General features: G+C 39.0%; 1 protein-coding gene across 3 annotated transcripts in view; it reads left to right on the top strand.

The window, feature by feature from the left end:
- EYA1 (EYA transcriptional coactivator and phosphatase 1) overlaps positions 1-20326 on the top strand; it is a 155531-nt gene that overhangs the window by 84691 nt on the left and 50514 nt on the right. For 2 of the 3 annotated variants that reach the window (XM_079299509.1, XM_079299510.1), the window contains 6 exons: positions 1965-2045; positions 3938-4007; positions 4385-4530; positions 8556-8693; positions 15195-15277; positions 15699-15885. In XM_079299509.1, coding sequence (XP_079155635.1) covers positions 1965-2045; positions 3938-4007; positions 4385-4530; positions 8556-8693; positions 15195-15277; positions 15699-15885 — 705 coding nt within the window. Of the gene's footprint in view, positions 1-1962; positions 2046-3937; positions 4008-4384; positions 4531-8555; positions 8694-15194; positions 15278-15698; positions 15886-20326 lie in introns of those variants that run through there. The other variant, XM_079299511.1, reaches the window with a different exon arrangement.

The following is a 20326-nucleotide window of genomic DNA, read 5'->3' as shown; positions in this document are numbered from 1 at the left end:
AAAATGAAAAATATGGAATATTGTATTTCCAGTAGAGAAGAGGAAGAGTTTGGAGAAAGCACATATTGAAAACTGCCACCCTTTGCTCCCGGTTAGGTTGATGTGTCTTATCCTCCTCTCTTTTCTCCCACCACAGATACAATCTATAGAGGAAAGCATCTTTCATTGTTATTCCCAAAGTGCAATTGCAAGGAAAATCCAGGAAATTAGGTTCAGAAGACTTGCAATTTCTTGGAAAACCTGAAGTAGTGTATGTGAGAAATATGAGTCTGACTGTAAAATGTAGCTTTGATAACCTAAGAAAAAGAAGAAGATAATGTAGATGCTACAGTTTTTCATATCTAGATTGACAAACTGCTGAACATGCGGTAAAAGTCTGGTAATTGCTGAAAAATTACTTATGATAGACACTTTGCAATAAATATCTCACCGTATCTGTGTGTTAGACTTTCAGTATTTAGTCATTTAATGGATGGTGAATAACTTAGATGCTGTATTTTTAGGAAATACCTTTGTATTGGAGTTACAGTTGAGATCACGAGTGCACTTTTGGAGTGAACCTTGTTGCCACCTTTTCTTACCACGTTAATTCTCCTTAGGGAGTCTCTTGGGCTTCACTTGTTTCTACAAAGCTGCTTTGCAGAAGTGCAGCTGATGTTCTCAAGCTGAATAACTGCTCCCAAAACTGCCCAAGCTCTGGGCACTGGGCCCTCTGCCCCAACCATTTCACTAAATGAAACTTTCCTTGATGGACTGCTTTGCTTGTTAATGCAGACACAGCAGAGTTCTGTGTGCAACTAAGCATTGACTTACCAAGTTTAGCAGACAGAAATCCTGCATGAGAGTCAAAAGAAAATAATGGACGATTTGTAAAATCTTGAGAGATTTCTTTCAAATCCTATGGAGGGGGCTTGGTGAAGGAAATAGACATACAGAAATAAGAATATGGATTGGCAATGAAAGGAAAGATCTTTTGTGAAAAGAGGAAAATCCCTCTACCTCACCCTTTCCAAACTTGGTACCAAAGGTTTCTGCTAGTGATGGTTGTAATTCCTGAACACACATGTATAGACAGACTATATAGGGAGTAGCTGTTGGTGCCTATTTTGCATCCATGCCAACTCAGCCCCATCCTTGCTCTTTGGATCAGGATACTGTCCTGATCTCCACATTACAGACTTTGCACTGGGCTGACAGAAAGGGGAATTGTTTATTTACTTGAGATTTTATTAAAAGTCGTTAATTGATTATTAATTATGAATCACCATGAGCCAGGCAATAATCTCTTGGTCTCATTTTTTTTTACTCTGAGACAGCTGTGTTACATTGTGGGTGCAGAGGGATAAAATGTAAATGCATTCTTTGAAGTATTTGGTGAGGACTGTGTTCTCTTTTTATTCTCAGGGTTGTTGAGTATAAAGTTGGTTTTAATTTTGAGAGGAGAAATCCACCACAAGAAAAGTGTTTTACTTCATCACAAATTCTTAATTTTCCTCTGAAAAATCATTTAATTGGAAACAAAATTTGAATAGCCCTCAGCAAAAACAATTTAAAAATTATTTGCTCTTTTGTCTTACTCAATTTGCTGTCTTTCAAGCCTGTAAATACTGTGTGACCTGATCTAAATGTGGATCCTTATTGTTGGGTCTGCAGGATTAAGAGGAATCAGGACAGGTGCAGAGAGTTGCATGGGGACTTCTGGTTTGTTACAGTGGCTCTTATTCCTTGGGGACAGGAATAACCCTCTTGATCATCTTATATTTATGTGTAAATCATAGCTGCCAGTATTTTGCACTGTTTGTATGCACAAATACATAAAATGCAAAATATTGATAGCCATGATTTAGACCATTTTTTGGCAGATTTTTGCTTTATTGAGTTTGTGTTTGTAGTGAGTGTGTGTGCATGCACCTGCAAGAATATTAGGAGCATATAGAATATTATCTGTTTATATTTCTATATAGTTAAAACAGAACCAATGAACAGCAGTGAGATCGCTACTACTACTACCACAGACGGGTCTTTAGACAATTTCTCAGGATCAGGTAAGGAATAAACAAAAGTTTTAATCTCAGCATTTTTTTCATTTATTATTTTGTTGTCCCACGTGGTCTAAACCTGTGCACCTCTCTTAAAAAGCCTTTTGTACTTTCCAGCTTATGCCTATTTCTCTTCATTTTAATCTAAGTCAACAGAAGTTTTCCCCAAGTAATGAGCATTACAGTATCAGGCTTATTAATGTCCATTGGTGTCTTCAGTGGGAGTCTCACTAGGGAGTATTCTTACTTTTTGTAAGAGTAATTACTTTTGTACAGAGTAATTACTTTTTTCCCTGTGACTAGACATACATGCCTCTGTGATTATTATTCTAATTGAGGGGTAGGTCGTTCTCACTTACTGTAATGTTTTATTACCAAAACATTCTTTTGTCAGGCTTCTTTTTTTTTCAGAGAGAGCCAAATGCATCTTGGCTTCTGACATACAGGATACAAACACTGTGAGAACAACCTAAGGTGTTTGCTCCTTTTGCACACCTGTGGAATAGCTGTGGTATTTCTAGTATATTTGTTTTATGGTGCAAATCAAATCAGAAAAGGATCTAATATTATCTATGGGATTACATTTCCATAGTAGCAAATTTTGACACCTCACAACCAGTCAGATTCCTGGTAGCCAGCCCTTTCCTGATCTTGTCACAGCCTCCATTTTCTGCACAGGCTGTTGGGTATGAAAGCATCAAAGAAAGGTTTCTAAGGTATTTAATTCTCTGAAAGAAGAAAATATGATGTGTACCTAATAGTAGCTATGTACATCTGTGGTGAAATGAATAAAGCTTGGACTGTAACATTTGGCATGTCTGCAACCTCACAGGCCACAGAAAAGAAAAATGATCAGGTGTAGAAGGCACAGAAATGGTCTCCCTGCTCCCCCCACCCCCAGAGTGTAAAGATGATGGATTTTTGCTGTAGCTGGCCAGGAAGGGGGTAGCTGGTGAGGGGTAATTATGCATGCCTTGTTTATTTCCAAGAGTTTGCAATAAGGCCTGTTGTTTCTCGGGCTGTCTGATTTTACAGTAGTCTCATAACCCGCCGCTGACCCTTCCTTTACAAAGGCTTCCAAGCCCACCTTGGGACCTAGAGGAGAAGTGACACCCTGACAGTAACCAGAAGGGCTCCCAAAAATGCTGCCTGGAGCAGAGTAGACAGCAGAGCAGCCAGGCTCTGAGCAGCACCCAGAAATGCTGACAGAAATGGGCTGTGTTTTTGGGAGGCTCCATGTCAGCAGCGCTGCTGGAGCCGCTCGGGGAGTGGCTCACAGCACAGCCTCCTCCACTTGTGTTCCACTAACTGCATCTGCACCTTGGGCATCCTTATGCCATGCTCACTTGAAGGGCTCAGAGCATTTGAGACAGCAGATAAGGTGGAAGAAAATAGAAGTGTAATAAGGTAATGCATAGTCTGTATTAGGAATTTTTTTTTTTTTTTTAAAGAGGCACGTGCTCTGAAGCGGGCCATGTGTTTTCAATCGAGGCATGCATAAAGCTCCTTCATAAAATGTAGGTCTTAAAAATTCTAAAAAGTTAATAAAATGTTGCACTTGAGATATCAACAATCCTTTGAAACTATGAGGGGAAATGTTTCCATTAGGAAATAGGTTGTTTGCATTGAAAATGTTGCCTGTGTGCAACCAAAGAATAAACTATGGCTCGGGAATTGTACAAAGGGGCAATTTAGTATTTGAGATTTGCAATCAAGATTTTAATGTTAAGCATTCCTCTATAGTTCCTCATAAAATATTATTTTCTATCTAAGGTATCAATGATATTTGAATTTAATTAAAATCTTGTTAATACTCTGAAATTCTATTAGGAAAAATAATATTTATCTTTGGTGTGTGTATTTACACTTCTGTATGCTTTCTTTTCTCCTTGGTGCAGCAATTGGAAGCAGTGGTTTCAGCCCAAGACAAACACACCAGTTCTCCCCACCACAGATTTACCCTTCCAAGTATGATATCTTTTTAAAATAATAATAGTAGTAGTAATAATAATAACTGGAATAGGCAGATTTTAACCTCATTTAAAATAATAATTGAGTCCATCTGTTAAGCCATAATTTAAACCACAGCAGCTTCTAGGGAAAAAATGGTTTGGTTTTTTTTTTTTAATGCTAAGAATATATTTGAAAAATATTTGTAAAGTTCTTATTTCACTTATTCTTTTATTATTGATTTCTTATTGTTTTGCCTCTTAAAGTTGCTGTTGTCTAGCACAGCCTATTTATATGTTAATGAAGCAGCAGGATTATAATAAGACTAAAAATAAGCCCAGGCATGTCTGTCTAATGCAGTGTCTGTCCTATTTTCTGTCATTTGTAATCAATAGCAGACCCTACCCACATATTCTTCCAACCCCTTCCTCACAAACGATGGCTGCGTATGGGCAGACACAGTTTACAGCGGGAATGCAACAAGCTACAGCCTATGCCACCTACCCCCAGCCTGGACAACCCTATGGAATCCCTTCCTATGGTAAGAAATCACTGCCAGGTCCTTCTATTCCTCAGGTAAAGGGGTTTTTAGGTCAAGACTGTGTGACCCTTGGGTCAGTACTTAGTGGGACAGCTGTGCTCTAGAGCATTTCTTGTGGAATGCTGTTAAATTTCCCACCTTGGAGTGAGTGAGGCTTTATGTATTAAAGAGCTGAAAAGGTACTCAAGAAGATGAACCCATTTTAGGATCAGGAGAGATTCATTAGCTTTTTGTTGGTGACATCAAAAATACAGCAGTGACGTGGGAAAAGAGATCTTGGGGATTGCATGGCACTGGCCCAGCTCCTGGCACTTGCTGAGGGCTCTGCTCCCCAGCTGTGGTGAGGTTTCATCAGAATGTAAAAGTCTGAATTTCAGCTAATAAATTACTAGAACTCAGATGAATCTGCAAGGTCGTGCTGTTTTGCAGCAGGCAACAAAAAAACCTAATTCAAAAATGCCTCCATCAAAAAAAATCTCACTTTCCAATGTTTTAAAAACTCCCTGGAGGTGAAAATTGAGGTAAATTGCCACTAAAGCTCTGTCTGCCTGATGAAGGCGATAGTACTAAGTAGCAAATATTCCCCAAAAAATTTAATTTAAAAACAAGCTGCAATGGGTGAGACCATTTTCCTGCCAGACTGTCTGCTGGCAGACCACATAGCAGTGCAGCAGCGAGGATGCATTATTAGAAAATAGGCCTTATATTCCTCTGGGGGAATATATTAAAAATATACAATCCACATGCTTTGAGCAGTATATTTTGTAAAAATACGTTCAGATAATGTAAGTTTTATACCAAAAGGACAGAACTCCCCATACAAGCTGTTCACTTTAAAATTGTTAAAAGTTTTAAGTGTAAAACTGGTGAATCTCTCATCTTGAAGTGTGCAAGTTGAAAATCCACTGGATTTCAAGTATATCCTAAGGCAGATTATGGTGAACACTAGGTAAAAGAAATACATTATTTTCCCCCTTACTTTAAAATAGATTTCTAAGTATAAACTGGATGTTCCAGTTTCAGTTTGAATGCACACATTTTAAACTTACACTATGAGATGGGGAGTTTTGGACACACACACACACACAAGAGCCCCTTTTGCTGATGAGAGCTTGTCTGCTAATTCCATCTGGACCAGATGGGATGATAACAGACAACCCTTTTCCCCACCCTGCTTTTGTTGACCTGTTTCTCCTGTGGACACCTTGTGTTCATACTTGACTGACTGCTAGGCTTGGGCAGCCCAAACAGTGACTTTTTTGTTTTTCGTTTGATTCCTCTGGATTAAATCCTGACCTCACTGAAGTCAACTCTAAAATTCCCACTGACTTCAGCCAGGCCTTGATTTCACTACTTGAGTTTAGCTGTCTCACTGTCGTCGGAGCTGTAATTGAGAGTTGCTTTACTTGGCAACTGCCTGTGGGGGTTAACATGCTTGCCTGCTCTTTTGTTTTGGTTTGGGTTTTTGCCTAGTCCATCCCCCAATGCCTAGGACTTCAGATAAATTTGCAATGTTTTACACTGCAGAGCTACTTTTGGCCACTGAAATCCTCAGCTCCTGAGCCAAGAGAATTTGTACGTGTTTTGTTCTTTTCAGACTTGTGCCTTGTTGCTAAGGTGCTCCTTGCTGATGTACTTTATTGGAGTAATATTTAAAAGCAAATAACTATTAAAAAGTTTTGGGACTTACCATGTATTTTTGCATATATAAGGTAAGCCATACAATCTGTGCTCCCAAATGAAACTGGGGAGCATTAGAACACTCATTTGCAATAGGCAAGAACTGAAGCCTTGCTTAGAGCCTAAATTCTACTCTTTGATCTGCAGTTTAGACCCATGTTTAGATCCTCTGTCTTGCCTTTCTTTCATCCAGGCAACATTCTTGCAGCAGTATAAAGGGAGAAGACTTAGGTGTATGTGAAAGGAAAAACTGAGTTGAGGCCTCTTTCTTTTTGTTTCTTTACTCGGTGTCTGCAGGAAGAAAGAGTATTCACAGGGTGCTGTATAAGCCTGCCTCAAGTTTTCTCTCTAGAGAGGAGTTTGGGAAGGTGCTGTCTCAACTGTACCTCTAGCCTCTTCATTTTTCCAGCTCCCCACCTCCACAGCCATGCAGCCATGCAGGCAGGAAGGGGGGTGGAGGGGAATGCCATTGACAGCTGCTGCCCTGGGGCTCCTGGCTCTGCTTCATCTGCAAAGCCCCTGAGGAGGCTGGAGAATTTCCTGAAGCTCTTTCCTCCTGCCTGCTCCAGCACCAGCATCTAGCAAAGGCTTTGCTTACCAGCTTGGCAGTCCTCTTGTGTCACTGTCCCTCCCCACTTCCTTGAGTACATTAGACTTGGGAGAAGGGAGCATCAGGGTTTGATGAGTGAAGGATTTCTGGATGAGAGCAAGTGTGAGAGTAAGTCCCAGGAGATGAAAGGCTCTTCATAGCATGGAGGTTTGCAAAAGGGCATGTCAGTGCCAAGTTGTCTTCACTCAAGTGGCATCCTCCTACTGATGCTTTTGATCATCTCCTCCTGCTCTGCCTGAGATGGAGAGCTGGATCAGTCTGTTAAAGCAAATTTAGACTACAAATTTAATGCTTGATTTAAGTAAGCTTTCTCTAAACCATATTTAATCAGCATTTCAGAAGTCCTTAAACAGCACAGACAACAAATAGGGATTGTTGATACCAAACCATCCATAGCAGGAGTTTCCCCTTGGAAGTGAGGTGTCAGGATTCATCATTCAAACTGTTTAATTGTAACATGAAATAGAAGAATCAAGTAAGCATCAGGGAAAAACAAGCAAACAGGTTTAGCTCAGCAGTTAGAAGGTTTGGCAGAAGGAATTAAGGTTAATTAATGACAACAGTTGAAAAATAATTAAGTAGATGGTAGGAAATATGCTGCCATTTGTGTATAGGGAGGTATTGAAGATTTGCCAACACAGTAATTTCTGAGCCTTCTCCTACCTTGGAACATTGTTGAATATTGTCTAAAGAAAAATCCAACCAGGAAATGGACTTAGATTAACAGTGATTTTCAAAGGAATGTTACTAATTCACACTTAGTTAATTCAGTTCAAATATTGTTGGTTTCTGAACAATGAGGTCTCACTGAATGCCACAGTGAAACCTAAGAATATTGTATCACTTTTCCATTACTTTGGCTATAATTATTTTTAAATGGTAGTTCATGTTGGGACAACCTTCTAATTAAAACTAAGAGACAGAGGCTGAATTGTGTACATTTCCTCAGTATTTTGCTTGCTGATATTTGCTTGCTCATTGCCTTACAAATTGAGAGAAGAATCACTGAAACTGGGCAGCAAGTCATTCATTGATCAGACTTTGGATTCTTTTATAACTAAATTTAGAAATGAGAGAGTAATGTGGTGTGTAATGGATTTCTCTGTCAGTGCAGATTAATGACTCTGCTATGTTTCTCCCAGTTCAGGAGATTGCTTCAGGAATAGTTCCTGTCTCTTAGGTGCTTATTTGTTAAGAACTGAATTAGTGTTTAATTACCTTTGAAAAATCATTGCACTTAATACTGCTAGTTCCCTTTATCCACTTCTAATTCTTTAAAAAGCCATCCTTGGAGCTGTGTAATTTTCATGTAGGAATACTATACAATGCAATTCTCAGTTATGTCGTTAATGGGTAGATGGCAGGAGAGCTTGGCTATGCTATGCTTCATTAAATTCATATAAAGTTGCTAATCTACCTCTGTGTAATGTCATGAATATATGGAAAAGTTCGCCTCTGGCAGGAAAGGAAAAAAGGAATAATGCAACTTCCTGTTCATGTATAAATTTCTTTTGCAGTTATTGGAAACACAGTTTTGAATTTAACCTCTCCCTGGTGAACTTCAGTTTTCAGTGTGCTTTTAGACTGCCTTTACCCTATTAATTGTGCATGCTCTCAATATTTGTTCTCTCAGGCAATAGTATGTATATGTTAAAATGGCTGTTAATTAAGTGATTGTATTTTCCATCCCTGTTTGAATATGAACAAATAGATTTGCTGTCACTAACTGATTTAGGTGCATTGTGGGCAGGCATCAAGACAGAAGGTGGATTGGCACAGTCACAGTCACCTGGACAGACAGGATTTCTAAGCTACGGTGCCAGCTTTAGCACACCTCAACCTGGACAGGCTCCCTATAGCTACCAGATGCAAGGTCTGTATAAAAAGATATTGCCACTAATTAGATATAGCTAATGCTATGGTGGGGTTTTTTCCTCCTTATTTTGTTATATTGCTAGAATAAAAATGAATGTTTGCTTGAGCACTTAACTCTGATTTTATTGCAGTTGGAGATGAAATGATTATTGCCTTTGCTGAGAGAGCAACAGGCCAGCTCTCAGCAGTTTGGAAGATCCCTTGCTTCATTAAATTTTAAATAGTGAAGTGTTCTAGTGTTATTACAGTAAAAAATGTATCTCTGAATAGCAATAGTTAACCAAATAGTGAATGAGACAAAGCTAGTCCTGTAAAACGTGACAGGATTATGAATTTAGGAAGTGCCAAATATCATTTGACACCTGAGCGTGTTTGAGGAGGGAGAAGATAAAAATACCTACTGCAGCTGTGGAGGTAGCTAAGTAATGATTGAAGTCTGTTTCTTTGAAGTCTATTTAAAAGCTGTAAGTCTTTGTATGTGCAGGCTATTATTATCAATTATATTTTGTAGCTGTACTTGCCTGTTTAGTTTACTTAATGTCTTTCCACCTTGTTCTTCCAATTCCTTTTCCTCTTCTGTATTGAGAAGTCACTGGGTGTGCCTGGTTCTGGGTTTTCACTACTTAATGGATATTTCAAAAAATCTTTGTTTATCAGAAATAGCTAATTTGGGATGTTTGCAGCAGGCTTTTTCACCCCTGAATTTGGCAGTAGGTATCAGGTGTGTTGCAGATTTTGGAGTTGTTGAAATAAGTAATCAATCACAGACAAGGACCACATTTTTTAATAAGTTTAGCACCTTTGTATATTATCAAGCTGAGTTTAAACTGTGGCATCAAGTAAACACTCTGTGAAATGCCTTGAGGCAGAAGTGCTTCCACAAAGTGAATAAGATTTTGCTTTTGTTCCAGTGTTAAGACTATAGTGATCCAGTCCTTTGCTCAGACACATGAGAGAATTTTTTGTTGCATTTTTTTAATCTTATTTTGAACTGTGTGTTGAGTAGCTCCATAGGGCAGAAGTGACCATCTGACATCTGAAATATTGCTGACTTACAGTGTGCTCTGACAAGCAAGAGGGACAGGACCAGAGTAGCATGTGGATTTTCATCTTCATGCTGAATGGTGATGATCTTCTCCTCATCACAGTAAATATAACCAAACAAGGTTATTGGTTTTGCTTTCTGCAGACAGCTGCACAAAAAAACCTCAGACAACAAACACACCTCCACATGCACCTCCCCCCCAAAAAAACCCCTGCCTCTCTGTGGGAGAGGGCTCAAAGTACTTGCCATCAGTGGCTCAAATGAACTTCTAAATCAACATTTCAGCTTTTAAGGAACTGATAATTCACAGTTGCTAGGAAATGGTGTTATTGAAAATCATGTCTGTGCTGCCTATAATTTCTATTGCAGTAGTGCCTTCATGCTACAGTCATATACTGGGATCCTGTGTGTTAACTTCCACAGGCAAATAAAAATACAGTTCTCATAGAAGTTGGAGGCTAAAAATAAATACTCAGGCTAGAAGAGCCTAATGAAACAATAAAGCTGACATTGTTTATGTATAATAAACAGTTGGCACCCCATACTGGTTATCTAACAGCTCTAAAGGTGCTTTTTGTAGGATATTGAGCAGAGGGATGTCAATAAAAAAGGGATTTTAGGCAGGACAGGGAAATAGTTTTGCAGATGTCCATGGGAAACTCATTCAATAGAGGGAGGGAAGAGGGAGCAGCATAGGATAACATAGAGAGTTCTTGGAAAATTCTAAGTGAATGCTGTAAGTAATGTGAATGCTGGCGTTAGTAGTGCAAAGCTAGGACTCTGTCAACAGACTGCATAGAGTCTGCCATAAAGGGTACTGCTTTTTTTTTTTTTTTGCTTTATGCAAAATCTGTGTAAGATCAGAACTGTCAAGCTCAGTGAAGGGTGACAGTTGTCAAGAGATGGAACAGTGAGATCTTGGAAAGCGTATCAGCTGTATACTTTGAAAGGCAATGATCTTAAAATATTCTGCAAAAATAAATATGTTAAAGATGACCCAGTTGTTAAACTCTAATAAGAAAAGGATTTATCTAAAGATGTAATTGTCTGCATGGCTTAGGGAGGAGAGGGTCTTAGCCTGGGTTCTGCTCTAGCTGTGCTGTGTTTGGGCTGAGAGCTGCCCACCTCTGGAATTGAATGGATCACTGACAGTCTGGCTTGGGCAGAAAAGCCACAGGTCAGAGCTGGAAGGTCCCTGTGGTGTGCATGTCCTTTCTGTTGTGCTCATAAACAGCACAGTGTGTGGATGAGGGAAGGACTAGTCTTCAACAAAAATCCTAGAGACCATAAAAATGGAAATAAGGATAATCAAATTAAAGGACTGGTGAAGTTGTTAGTTGCTAAGTAGAAAAGAACCACATTGCTGAGCAGGTCTTTCTTGCAGTTAAATGTTTGGCAATATATGTCTATGCTATACATGAGAATATATGTCTTTGTAATATTTTCATTAAGTAAACTTTTGTATTTGAAACAACTCTAAATTGACTTAATTCTTCCTTTTGATTGAACAGCTGTTGGAAGTAAACAGGAACATTTGTTTCGCTTTCCTGATTTAATTTTGGAAGGAGAATTTATCCATAATTTCAACTATTATTTAAGGACAAAATTGATTCTCATGACAGAAGACGGGGTTAGTGCTGCTGCTGTTCACTTGTTTGTGCAGAAGCCTCCAGAGAGGAGAATGAGTTTATTCTCCCTTTTCCCTCTAGCAGTGTATGGGCAGGCTGCAGCCTCAGCCTTGTCATAGCCTGCAATAGCTGCTCTTCATCTTCTTGGTGCAGCTGCTGAGCTGCTAAATGGAGATAATGGATCCCACAGCCTCCTTCACACCGCAGCGTTACATGACGGCGCTCGGGGCCCTGCTGGCATTCTTGCCCGCAGCTAAGGGGATTTCCTAGCGGCCTTGCAGTTGTCCTGCTCGTGTTCCCTGGCTGGGTTTACCTCGTGCTAGAAAGCTTTGGAGTTAATTCTGGTTCCTCTCCCTGGGATGAATGTCTCCCTGCAATGTAGGGACGCTGCCTCGCGGTGCGTGTGCAGCCAATTAAACCCAGTGCTTTTCCTGACCCTGCTAAAATTACAGCGTCATTAGTCACCGAACAATAGCGGGGGGAGAGGCTGCCAACTTACGAAAATTATAAGGAGAATTGCTGCCTGTGACTCCTTGCTAAATTTGTTCTGGCAATTGGATTTTTGTTCTTCACAAATTTATAATCTCAGTGACAGAGGGGGCATAGGGGAGAGGGTAAGAAGAGGACTCAGGCGGTTCTGCCACCCATCTCCCTGCTCCCCTCCCCCCTCTCTAACTTTATTTAACAAGTGTGTTCCTTAAGCTGTTTTTCATATAAGTTGCTTCATAGATGTTGAAAGACCACTTACATGACTAATAGCTGTGGGAATGGGCCGTTGTTCCTATATTGGCAAAGTTATAAGGATTGCACAGTGAGGATAAATGGAGTGGAGAAGGGTTGGGGGAAACATCAAGGAAAGAACTCCTTTTGCAAATGTCTTATTTGAGTCTTCTTTGACTGTGATAAAAAGCATGGCTTTTACCCTCAATCTGAGTGCCCTACCACTGGAAGGGTGCTAGGCCTGTGATGAGCACTTTTAGCATTGTTTTAGTAACCAGGGCTGTGATGATAGAGAATAGCTATCCAATTGGTTTGGGAATTCAACCGTAAAAAAGTAAACGTTAAGGTATTTGGTTATTATTATACAGTATAAAAATATTGTGCTGGATGGCTAAGCAGTTACTAGGACAACAAGGGGGAGTTTGCCAAGGATTTTTAAACACTGTAAGCAAACGGAAGAAACCTTGAGTTTAAATAGCCCATCTGGCCGTCTAAGGCTTTCCCAAGAGAGCTGCACTAAACTCCTGCCACATACATTGTACCCTGATGATAGACATAGCCTGTGGCAAGGAGACAGAGCTAGGGGAGCAAATGTGCTTCTGTGGCCAGCACACAGGGAGGATCCTGCCCGTGCCTGCTCAGCACAGGGCACCCCGCTCCTGGAGCGCGCCCCGGTCCCAGCAGGGTCCGGCCGCCTCCCCATGCTGGCTGGGGTTCCCAGCTTTAATGTGGGTCAGAGCTCTTTGCAAAATAGACCTTTGACCTGCAATTTACAGCTTTTATCACATTTTAAAGCTGTGTAGCCGGCCAACTCAGGGCGGTAAATCTCACGTGTTTTGTAGCCCTTCTTATTTTTGTGTTTGTTCAGCTAAGGCAGGATAGCGGCTCTATGCCATGTTATGGCTGAATATTTAAAAAACAATTTGCAAAATCATGAGTATTTTAAAAACAACTTCAGGCCTGTAGTTCTGGGTGGCCCACAGAGCTGTTTCTGAGAAACCTGCTTCGTGTTTGTTACGGTCTGGGAGACCCTTACCCCTCCTCCCTAGAAGTCAGTGCTGACCATGAGATGAAAGAGAGATCTGCATGTTAGTGTGTGTGTGTGTGTGTCTGTGTGTCTTTGTCTGAGAGGGAGAGATGCTGGCTGGCATGTAATTACTTTTCTCATTTGCTCTTGCAAATTATTTTCCAAACTTTCTGAGGAAGGATAATGCATTCCTCAAACAAAGTCTGGAGTTTTTTCTACTTATGAGGCCTTTTATATATTTTTAGAGTGGCTCAAACTGTGCACCTTTAAAACTGGGTTTGAATGTATTACTGCATCATTCAGAAAACCCTACAGAAATACGAAGAGGCACAGTGACTTATATTCTTCTAGCCAGAGCACTATTAGAAATAAAATATAATTTCAAAGTTTTGCAATTTAAAATATTTTTCAGCTGTATTTTGGCTTTTGTATTTGTTACAATAAAAAAAATAACATCTGTTTTCCAATTTTAAATTAAATTTAAAGCATGTTTTTCTCATTAGTACTGTTTATCTGTACTATCTGCTAAACTTGGATGTCAACTCTTCTGCTGAAGTAATCTGATTTTAGTTCACAGGATTAGTAGCATCTATCAACAATCAGAGATTTTGTACTAGTAGAAGATAGAAGAGAAATTTTACAGTTTACAGTCATTTCGTATGTTAAGTTTAAGCTTCATCCTTTACTACTAATCTACTACTCTGAGGCTTAACTTGTATGTGCTTTTAGTAACTTTTGCAGTCAAAACATTTAAATATTTTTCCTTCTGACTTCTATAGCTATGATACCTATTGGTTTGGTGGGGTATTTTTGTTTAAGAAAAGTAAATAGCTCACAAATGTCCTTCAGGGATTGTAGTAAGTATGGACCCCTGCCTACTTTCTGTCCTCTTTGGAATTGCAAGAAATGTTGTTTCTCTAAATGAGTAACCTCTTTTTGGATTTGGTTGTTAATTTAGTTGTATCAGGTACATCAGAGGATTGGTGCATCTGTGTGCCTGGTTCCCTGTTGATTTTCACCCCTCCTTGTCTCCTTTGCTCACCTGCAAGCTTTGCTCCCAAGGTCTCTGTATATCTTTTCACTGAGGCAGATTTTGGTGGTGAGGGAGGCTGTAAACAGCCTGCACACTTTAATAACCTGCCCTGACTGGTGCTCTGCTGCCAGAGGAGTTCAATAGGTTTCCTCATTACAGACTTTGTGGTGGCTTATGTAGCTTCACCCTGTGCATCCATATGTCTCAGCTGGTGGCTGTGTCACTGCTGGGTTACAACCAGCGAGGGCAAGGCAGCTGGAAGGGGGTTACTGCCCTTTTAGTGGAACAGCTTCTCAGGGTGGGTATTCAACCAGAGCCCCATCTGTCTATTTTTGGTGGCTTGTGAAAGCTGGAGGAGGGAGATGAAGGCAGTAATTCAGTCTCTGGGCTAAATTCCTGGTCTCCCTTCTCAGAGAGGTACTTTTTTTCTCTTGTGTCATGCCCAGTACACTCTGTCAAAAGAGGAAAGGTTTGCAGCCCAAGGCTGTCTCTGATCGATTAGTGAGTCCTAATGGCTTTGCAGTGGGACTGAGCTGTTTGGAGCTTTTGCTGCTCCTGTGGGGGGCTGAGGCTCAGGGAGGGGAGAGGACACAGTTCTCAAGGGTGGGAGTAGAAACACAGCCACCAGGCTTTCATGGGGGGAGGTGGTGTCTCTCTGGACAAAACTTGCCCTTATTTTTCAACAGCAAAAACAACAACAACAAAAGTAAAGAAACCCTCATTATTTCCACAGTGCTGGAGTACTGGGTGTTATGGGTTTTATTCAGAAGGGTGCAATAGCTTAATTTTCAATCAGGGATGAGGTAGGTCCAAAATTCCAGTCAAAATTTCAATTTTTTCTTTTTTTTTTAAATTGCAATAATGAAACACCGAGTGCAAGAACTATGAATTATCGCTTTCTATGTATTAGCATGTTATAGAGCTGAATCCGTCAACACGTGGGAGATATTACAAATCTGCCATAATGTTGTGATATAATAGTGTGATAGAAGTTATTTTCCAATACTTTGTTTCAGTAATTCACACAATTTTTCATTTCATTTCAGGTAGCAGTTTTACAACATCGTCAGGAATATATGCAGGAAATAATTCACTCACAAATTCTACTGGATTTAATAGTTCACAGCAGGTAAATTTGTAAATAGGAGTTCAGCAAACTTTGGCAAACTTAGAATTCTCATCCACTGAAAAAATGTAGCCCTTAAATAGCTTGTTGAAAGAAATTGTCATCCTTTCAAGTTAAACTAAAGTTTATAACTGTTTCTCTTCAATCTGTCATCTTCCAGTACTAAAACTAATTGTCTGAAGCTGATGTTCTTATTCACACATCTTCAGCAATGTGTATGATAAACTACTTGCATGAGAAGACATAGTAAATTATGTGTAATTTAGATTTTATTTTACTGCCTCACAGTTTTAGGTCCTACAATATCCAGTCCAGGAAGCATACGTGCTCAAAGTCTGACATGTGTTTGTAGTTATATTTTGGAATTTATACTAAAAAGTAGCAAAACTTTGATGGACTAATCAGTTGGTTTTTTGTCATGCAGGAATATCCCTCTTATCCCAGTTTTGGCCAGGGCCAATATGCACAGTATTATAATAGCTCACCATATCCTTCACATTACATGACAAACAGCAACACCAGCCCTACGACACCCTCCACAAATGCAACATACCAGCTTCAAGAACCACCATCTGGCATCACCAGTCAAGCAGTTACAGATCCTGCAGCAGGTAATTACATGGATTTTATGGTCCCTATGAGGCACATTTTTGTAAGTTGAAAGGGGATTGAATTGGATTTTTTTTTTGTGCAGTTGTTGATTTTTTTTTAATTATTTCTTAATCCTGAGTCTGTGGCATGTCTTGGACAGATTTTAACAGAAAATAGACTAAAGTAAAAAGAGGATCAGTAAAAGTTTTAAAGCTTATCTGGAGTACAAATTGTTTGTATTTATTTGTAAAGTGTTTGTGTTAAAAATTCCAGGGTATGGATAAGTCTTTACGGTGAACAAGAACCTGGTGCTCTTAAGCTCTGTATTCATTAAGATAAAGATTTTTCTTAAATAAAACTGAAATCAAGAGATCTTCAAACCATAACCCAACTGTCTACTTGAAAGAGAGCTTTTGAGCTCTTTATTTCAGAGGACATAATAATGCTTGCAAGGGAGAGTTGAAATTGCACAAATGTTTCCATTTTAAGAAAAGATTTTCAGTGGCTTATTCTTTTTCCCAATCATTTTACCTTTCTTGGTGGAATTTGGCAGTTCTTTACTAGTTGAGATATTTTTTGAACACTTATGCCAAACTGCTCTAGCTGGTTTTGAAAATGAGGGGTGAAAAACACTTTTCTCGTTATTAAGGAAAAGTTAAAATCCATTTTTTTAACAGATCAAGCATGTCAGTCATTAGTAGATGGCAGAAGTATGAAGTCTGTCAGAGAGAAAGTCCAAGGTTGCAGATGTGTTTCTCAGTAATGCAGGAAGAAGCAGTTATGATTTGGCAGTGGTATCAGGTGGTTTTGTTTCGGACTTCTTTGGGATGAGGTTGGTTTTAGTTCTGTTGAAGCACTTGATGGGACTGATCTTCCATGTGCAATGCTAAATTTCACTATAATTTTCTTGGCCTCTGTTGCTTTTCTGCATGAGTATGCACCTGAGAAAATGTTATGCAGTGTTGTCTCTTTTGAGACATTTGCTGCAAGTAGGGAAGAAAATACAGCTGGTGCATGCATTTACATACACGAGGTCAGGTGTGTGCACTGCATTTGAGAAAGGAATCCTTCTAAATACATGAGTGCTTGTTGGGGTCTGTGGCATTTAGATATGGATGCATATTGATGTCTGCACAATTATCCTGCTTTTCACTTTTAAAAACTTTTTTGGTTTTGTTTTCTTGTGATTTTGTTTGCTCTTCATTAGGAAACAGTTAAGTTCCTCCTACCCAAAAGCCCTATGGTGATCAGGTTTTGGCTGTTATCAAGATACTGAACTTGAATCATTGGATCATCTGTGTCTTGATATTTTGGAAAATCTTTGCATGTATTTTTCAAAAGTCACTGATCTTTACTATAACAAAAAAGCTAAAAAAGCTTTTACTTAAAGCTATAGTGAATGTGCATATGAGGAGAGGAGGTATATTTTTCTCAAGCTCAAAATGTGTGGCTTAGAGGCTGTCTGTCCTCCTATTCAAATAGTTTTCTCTGCTCTATAAGCCTGAACAGAGCTTTTCTCAGTTCCTTTTTAAGTCATTCCTTTCTCCCTCACATCTTCCATATTCTTGCTTTGGCAGTTTTGTAATTTTGAAAGAATTTGGTGGTCTTTCTCATGGATGAGTTCTGCACCTAATCCTTATTTCATGTATTGAAAGCTGTACATCCAAGCATGCCCTACCACTGCTTGCTTAGCCCTTGCTTGGACATGTGCACACCTCCTCTGGCCTTGCTGGGACTGCCTTTTCTTTTCCCAAGACTTTAACATTACTGATGTAACAGTCCTGAAAATGTTCCTTCTAGGAGTTTGCAAATAACAATTCTTAATGTAGCTATGGGGTTATCAAGAGCTGGCTGCCTCTAATAGAGGCACATTTAGGGAAGTACCTGCTGTGGACACTCTATTAGAAGGAGCTGATGGAAGTCATCTCCATCAATGTGGTTGCAATCAGCAGAAACTATAGGACCAAATTTCTCTATTTTTCTTTATGCACTATATTTCTTTATGCAGTATTTTTCTTTATGCAGTATTTTTCTTTATGCAGTTAAGTTAGGATCAAGCCCATTTAAGCTCCTTCTGAATTGACTGGAGAGAGATGAGCACTTCTAATTAGAGTTCAGTTTAACAATATTGTTAACCCTGATGTCAAAGCCTCTCCAGTGTTATGAAAGCAGTCTAAAGTGGCTGACATACCAGTGCTGGCTTCCTAAGGAGAAATCAGGCAAGAGTATTTTGCTGTCTTACAAGCCTTCAACACTGGTAGAAGGGAAGGAAGGACCCATCAATGAATCCAGTTCTCTGCTTGCCATTTCTCCTTGGACAGTGTAAATGCTTGTACATTTTTCTTGTTGAGGTTTATTGCTAACCCTCAGTTGAGCTCATACACAGTCTGCCTGGAAGACACAGAAAGGCTGGGCTCAAAGAAAAGAGGGATCAACATGTAGGAAGGGAATGCTGGTGGAGTGGGGACAAGTGGAAGGCGTATTCAGCAGAAGGAAATGAATAGTTGTGTAAAAAACACAACAAAAGAGAAAATTAAACAAATTTTTATTACAATTAGTCAAATTTCTGTAGGCTTTTTGGCTACATCTGCTCAAGTGAGGCTGCTGATTCTTTACCACGACTGGAATGCTTCATATGAGGGATGTTGGGGAGCAGTGCAGAGCCATTGCCTTTAGTAGGATGGGCTCCAGCTGCTGAATTGCAGCTGTCTATCCTTAAACATCTTCTATATTTAAAAAAAACCCATGTAATCCATGTGGTTATGAACTATGCCAGGACAAGCACAGAGCAGCCTTCAGACTTCACAGAGGCACCAGAATAATTTGACAGACATAGGTGGTTTCTATGAATTTGGGCCAATAAGTGAAACAGAAGAGTCTGGTAAGAAAAATGTGAAAGGGAGAAAGTAATTATGTGCTCTTGTGACATTTTTAGTAGAGTTTTGCAGACTCAGAAATCTCAGATAATTTCACTTGAAATATGTTTAATTCCTTGTCCAAATATAAAATAATCCTTTTATGGTTCCCCTTGGTTACTAGTTAAATTTGAAAGTTTTTGCCATCAGAAAAACCTGATATTTTCCATGCTATGTGTTTTTTCTTTCGCTTTGCTTTCAGTATTTGAAACACTCAGGACAAAACTATTCATTGCCCAGAGGTTTATAGTATTTGTGTCCCTAAATCAAATCTACAAATTAATGTTATTTTCTTGTGAACAAAAGCCTGTATTTTTCTTAGATTTTTCTTAGCGATGTAATCAGAAAGTTACTGATTTTTTTTTTTTTGTCTAAGCTGTAGTATTTAAGAGAATAATACTTAAAATTATAAAAGTGAATAGAGGTAGATAAATGAGTAAGTGTTCATTCTCCCTTCCAATATTCAAATTCACTGAAATATATTCAGAGTGAACATAAGCATTTGTGTTTTGTGTAGGTAAGCTGTGTAGCTCTTTGCTGCAGGGTGTTGTGAATGCCAAAAGTTTATGCCAGTTCAAGCATAAGTTTGACAAGCTCAAATATTAGATTTACACAGACAACAAGAAATCCTTGATGCACAAGATCACTGGAGACTGGGGGTGAATTAGTGCTGTGTGGATGTTGCCCTTTTTATGCTTTTGTACTTATTTTCCAGCTGTTTGCCAGAGTTGAAACTTACCCTGGAGGGATGGAGTTATGCCCCCATCCAATATGCCTATCCTGATGCTCAAAAATTCTTAGAGTAATATTCATCACATGTATTTTTGGAGTTAATATAGAAAAAAACTACCTTTTCTAAAGCTGTAATAATTTTCTCTTGCAGTATTTCAACTCCATCATCACAGCTGGTAGTAAAAAATTCGTGATTTGTGCCCTTTTTTTTTTTTTCATTCAGTCAGGCAGGCTGAATTTATCCTTCTATATTTCATATGATGATGTATTTATAATTTATTACACAGTGTTTCTCACAAGCGAGACTTGCATTGTTCTTGAGACTCAATCTCTCATTTTCCTTGGTTTCTGTAATAAGTGTGTTTAATAAATTACTGGAAGGTTTGGGAGTTTTTTCATGTTACTCACATACTTCACAGTGCAGATTAAAACCTCACAAGGGCTGTGCTAGCCAACAAAACTCAGCCTCAGACACGGGTCACTATTTTGCTTTTAAAGACTAAACTTCTTTTTCCTTAAGTTTATATATCACATTTAGTATTAACAAAAGGGAAAGCAACTTTTACAGTTTTTTCTTTCCATGTTTCATAACAATAAATTAGAGACAGAAAAGTGAAAAGAGGGCAAATAATTTATAAAGACAACTTTTCACTAATACCTATATGGAAAGAAATGTAGTTATATTCACACTACATTTCTGGTATTCTAATGCTTGTTCTTTTTTGTAAATATAAGTGAAGAGTAAATCTAGAGGATATATTTATACAAGGAAGGAAAATAATGGAAATTTCTGTAAAAACAGAAATTAAATTGG

Source organism: Erithacus rubecula, assembly GCF_903797595.1.
Source record: "Erithacus rubecula genome assembly, chromosome: 3".
NCBI classification, from domain to species: Eukaryota; Metazoa; Chordata; class Aves; order Passeriformes; family Muscicapidae; genus Erithacus; species Erithacus rubecula.
The sequence above is the reverse complement of the archived record's forward strand: the minus strand, read 5'-3'. Positions and strand labels throughout refer to the sequence as shown.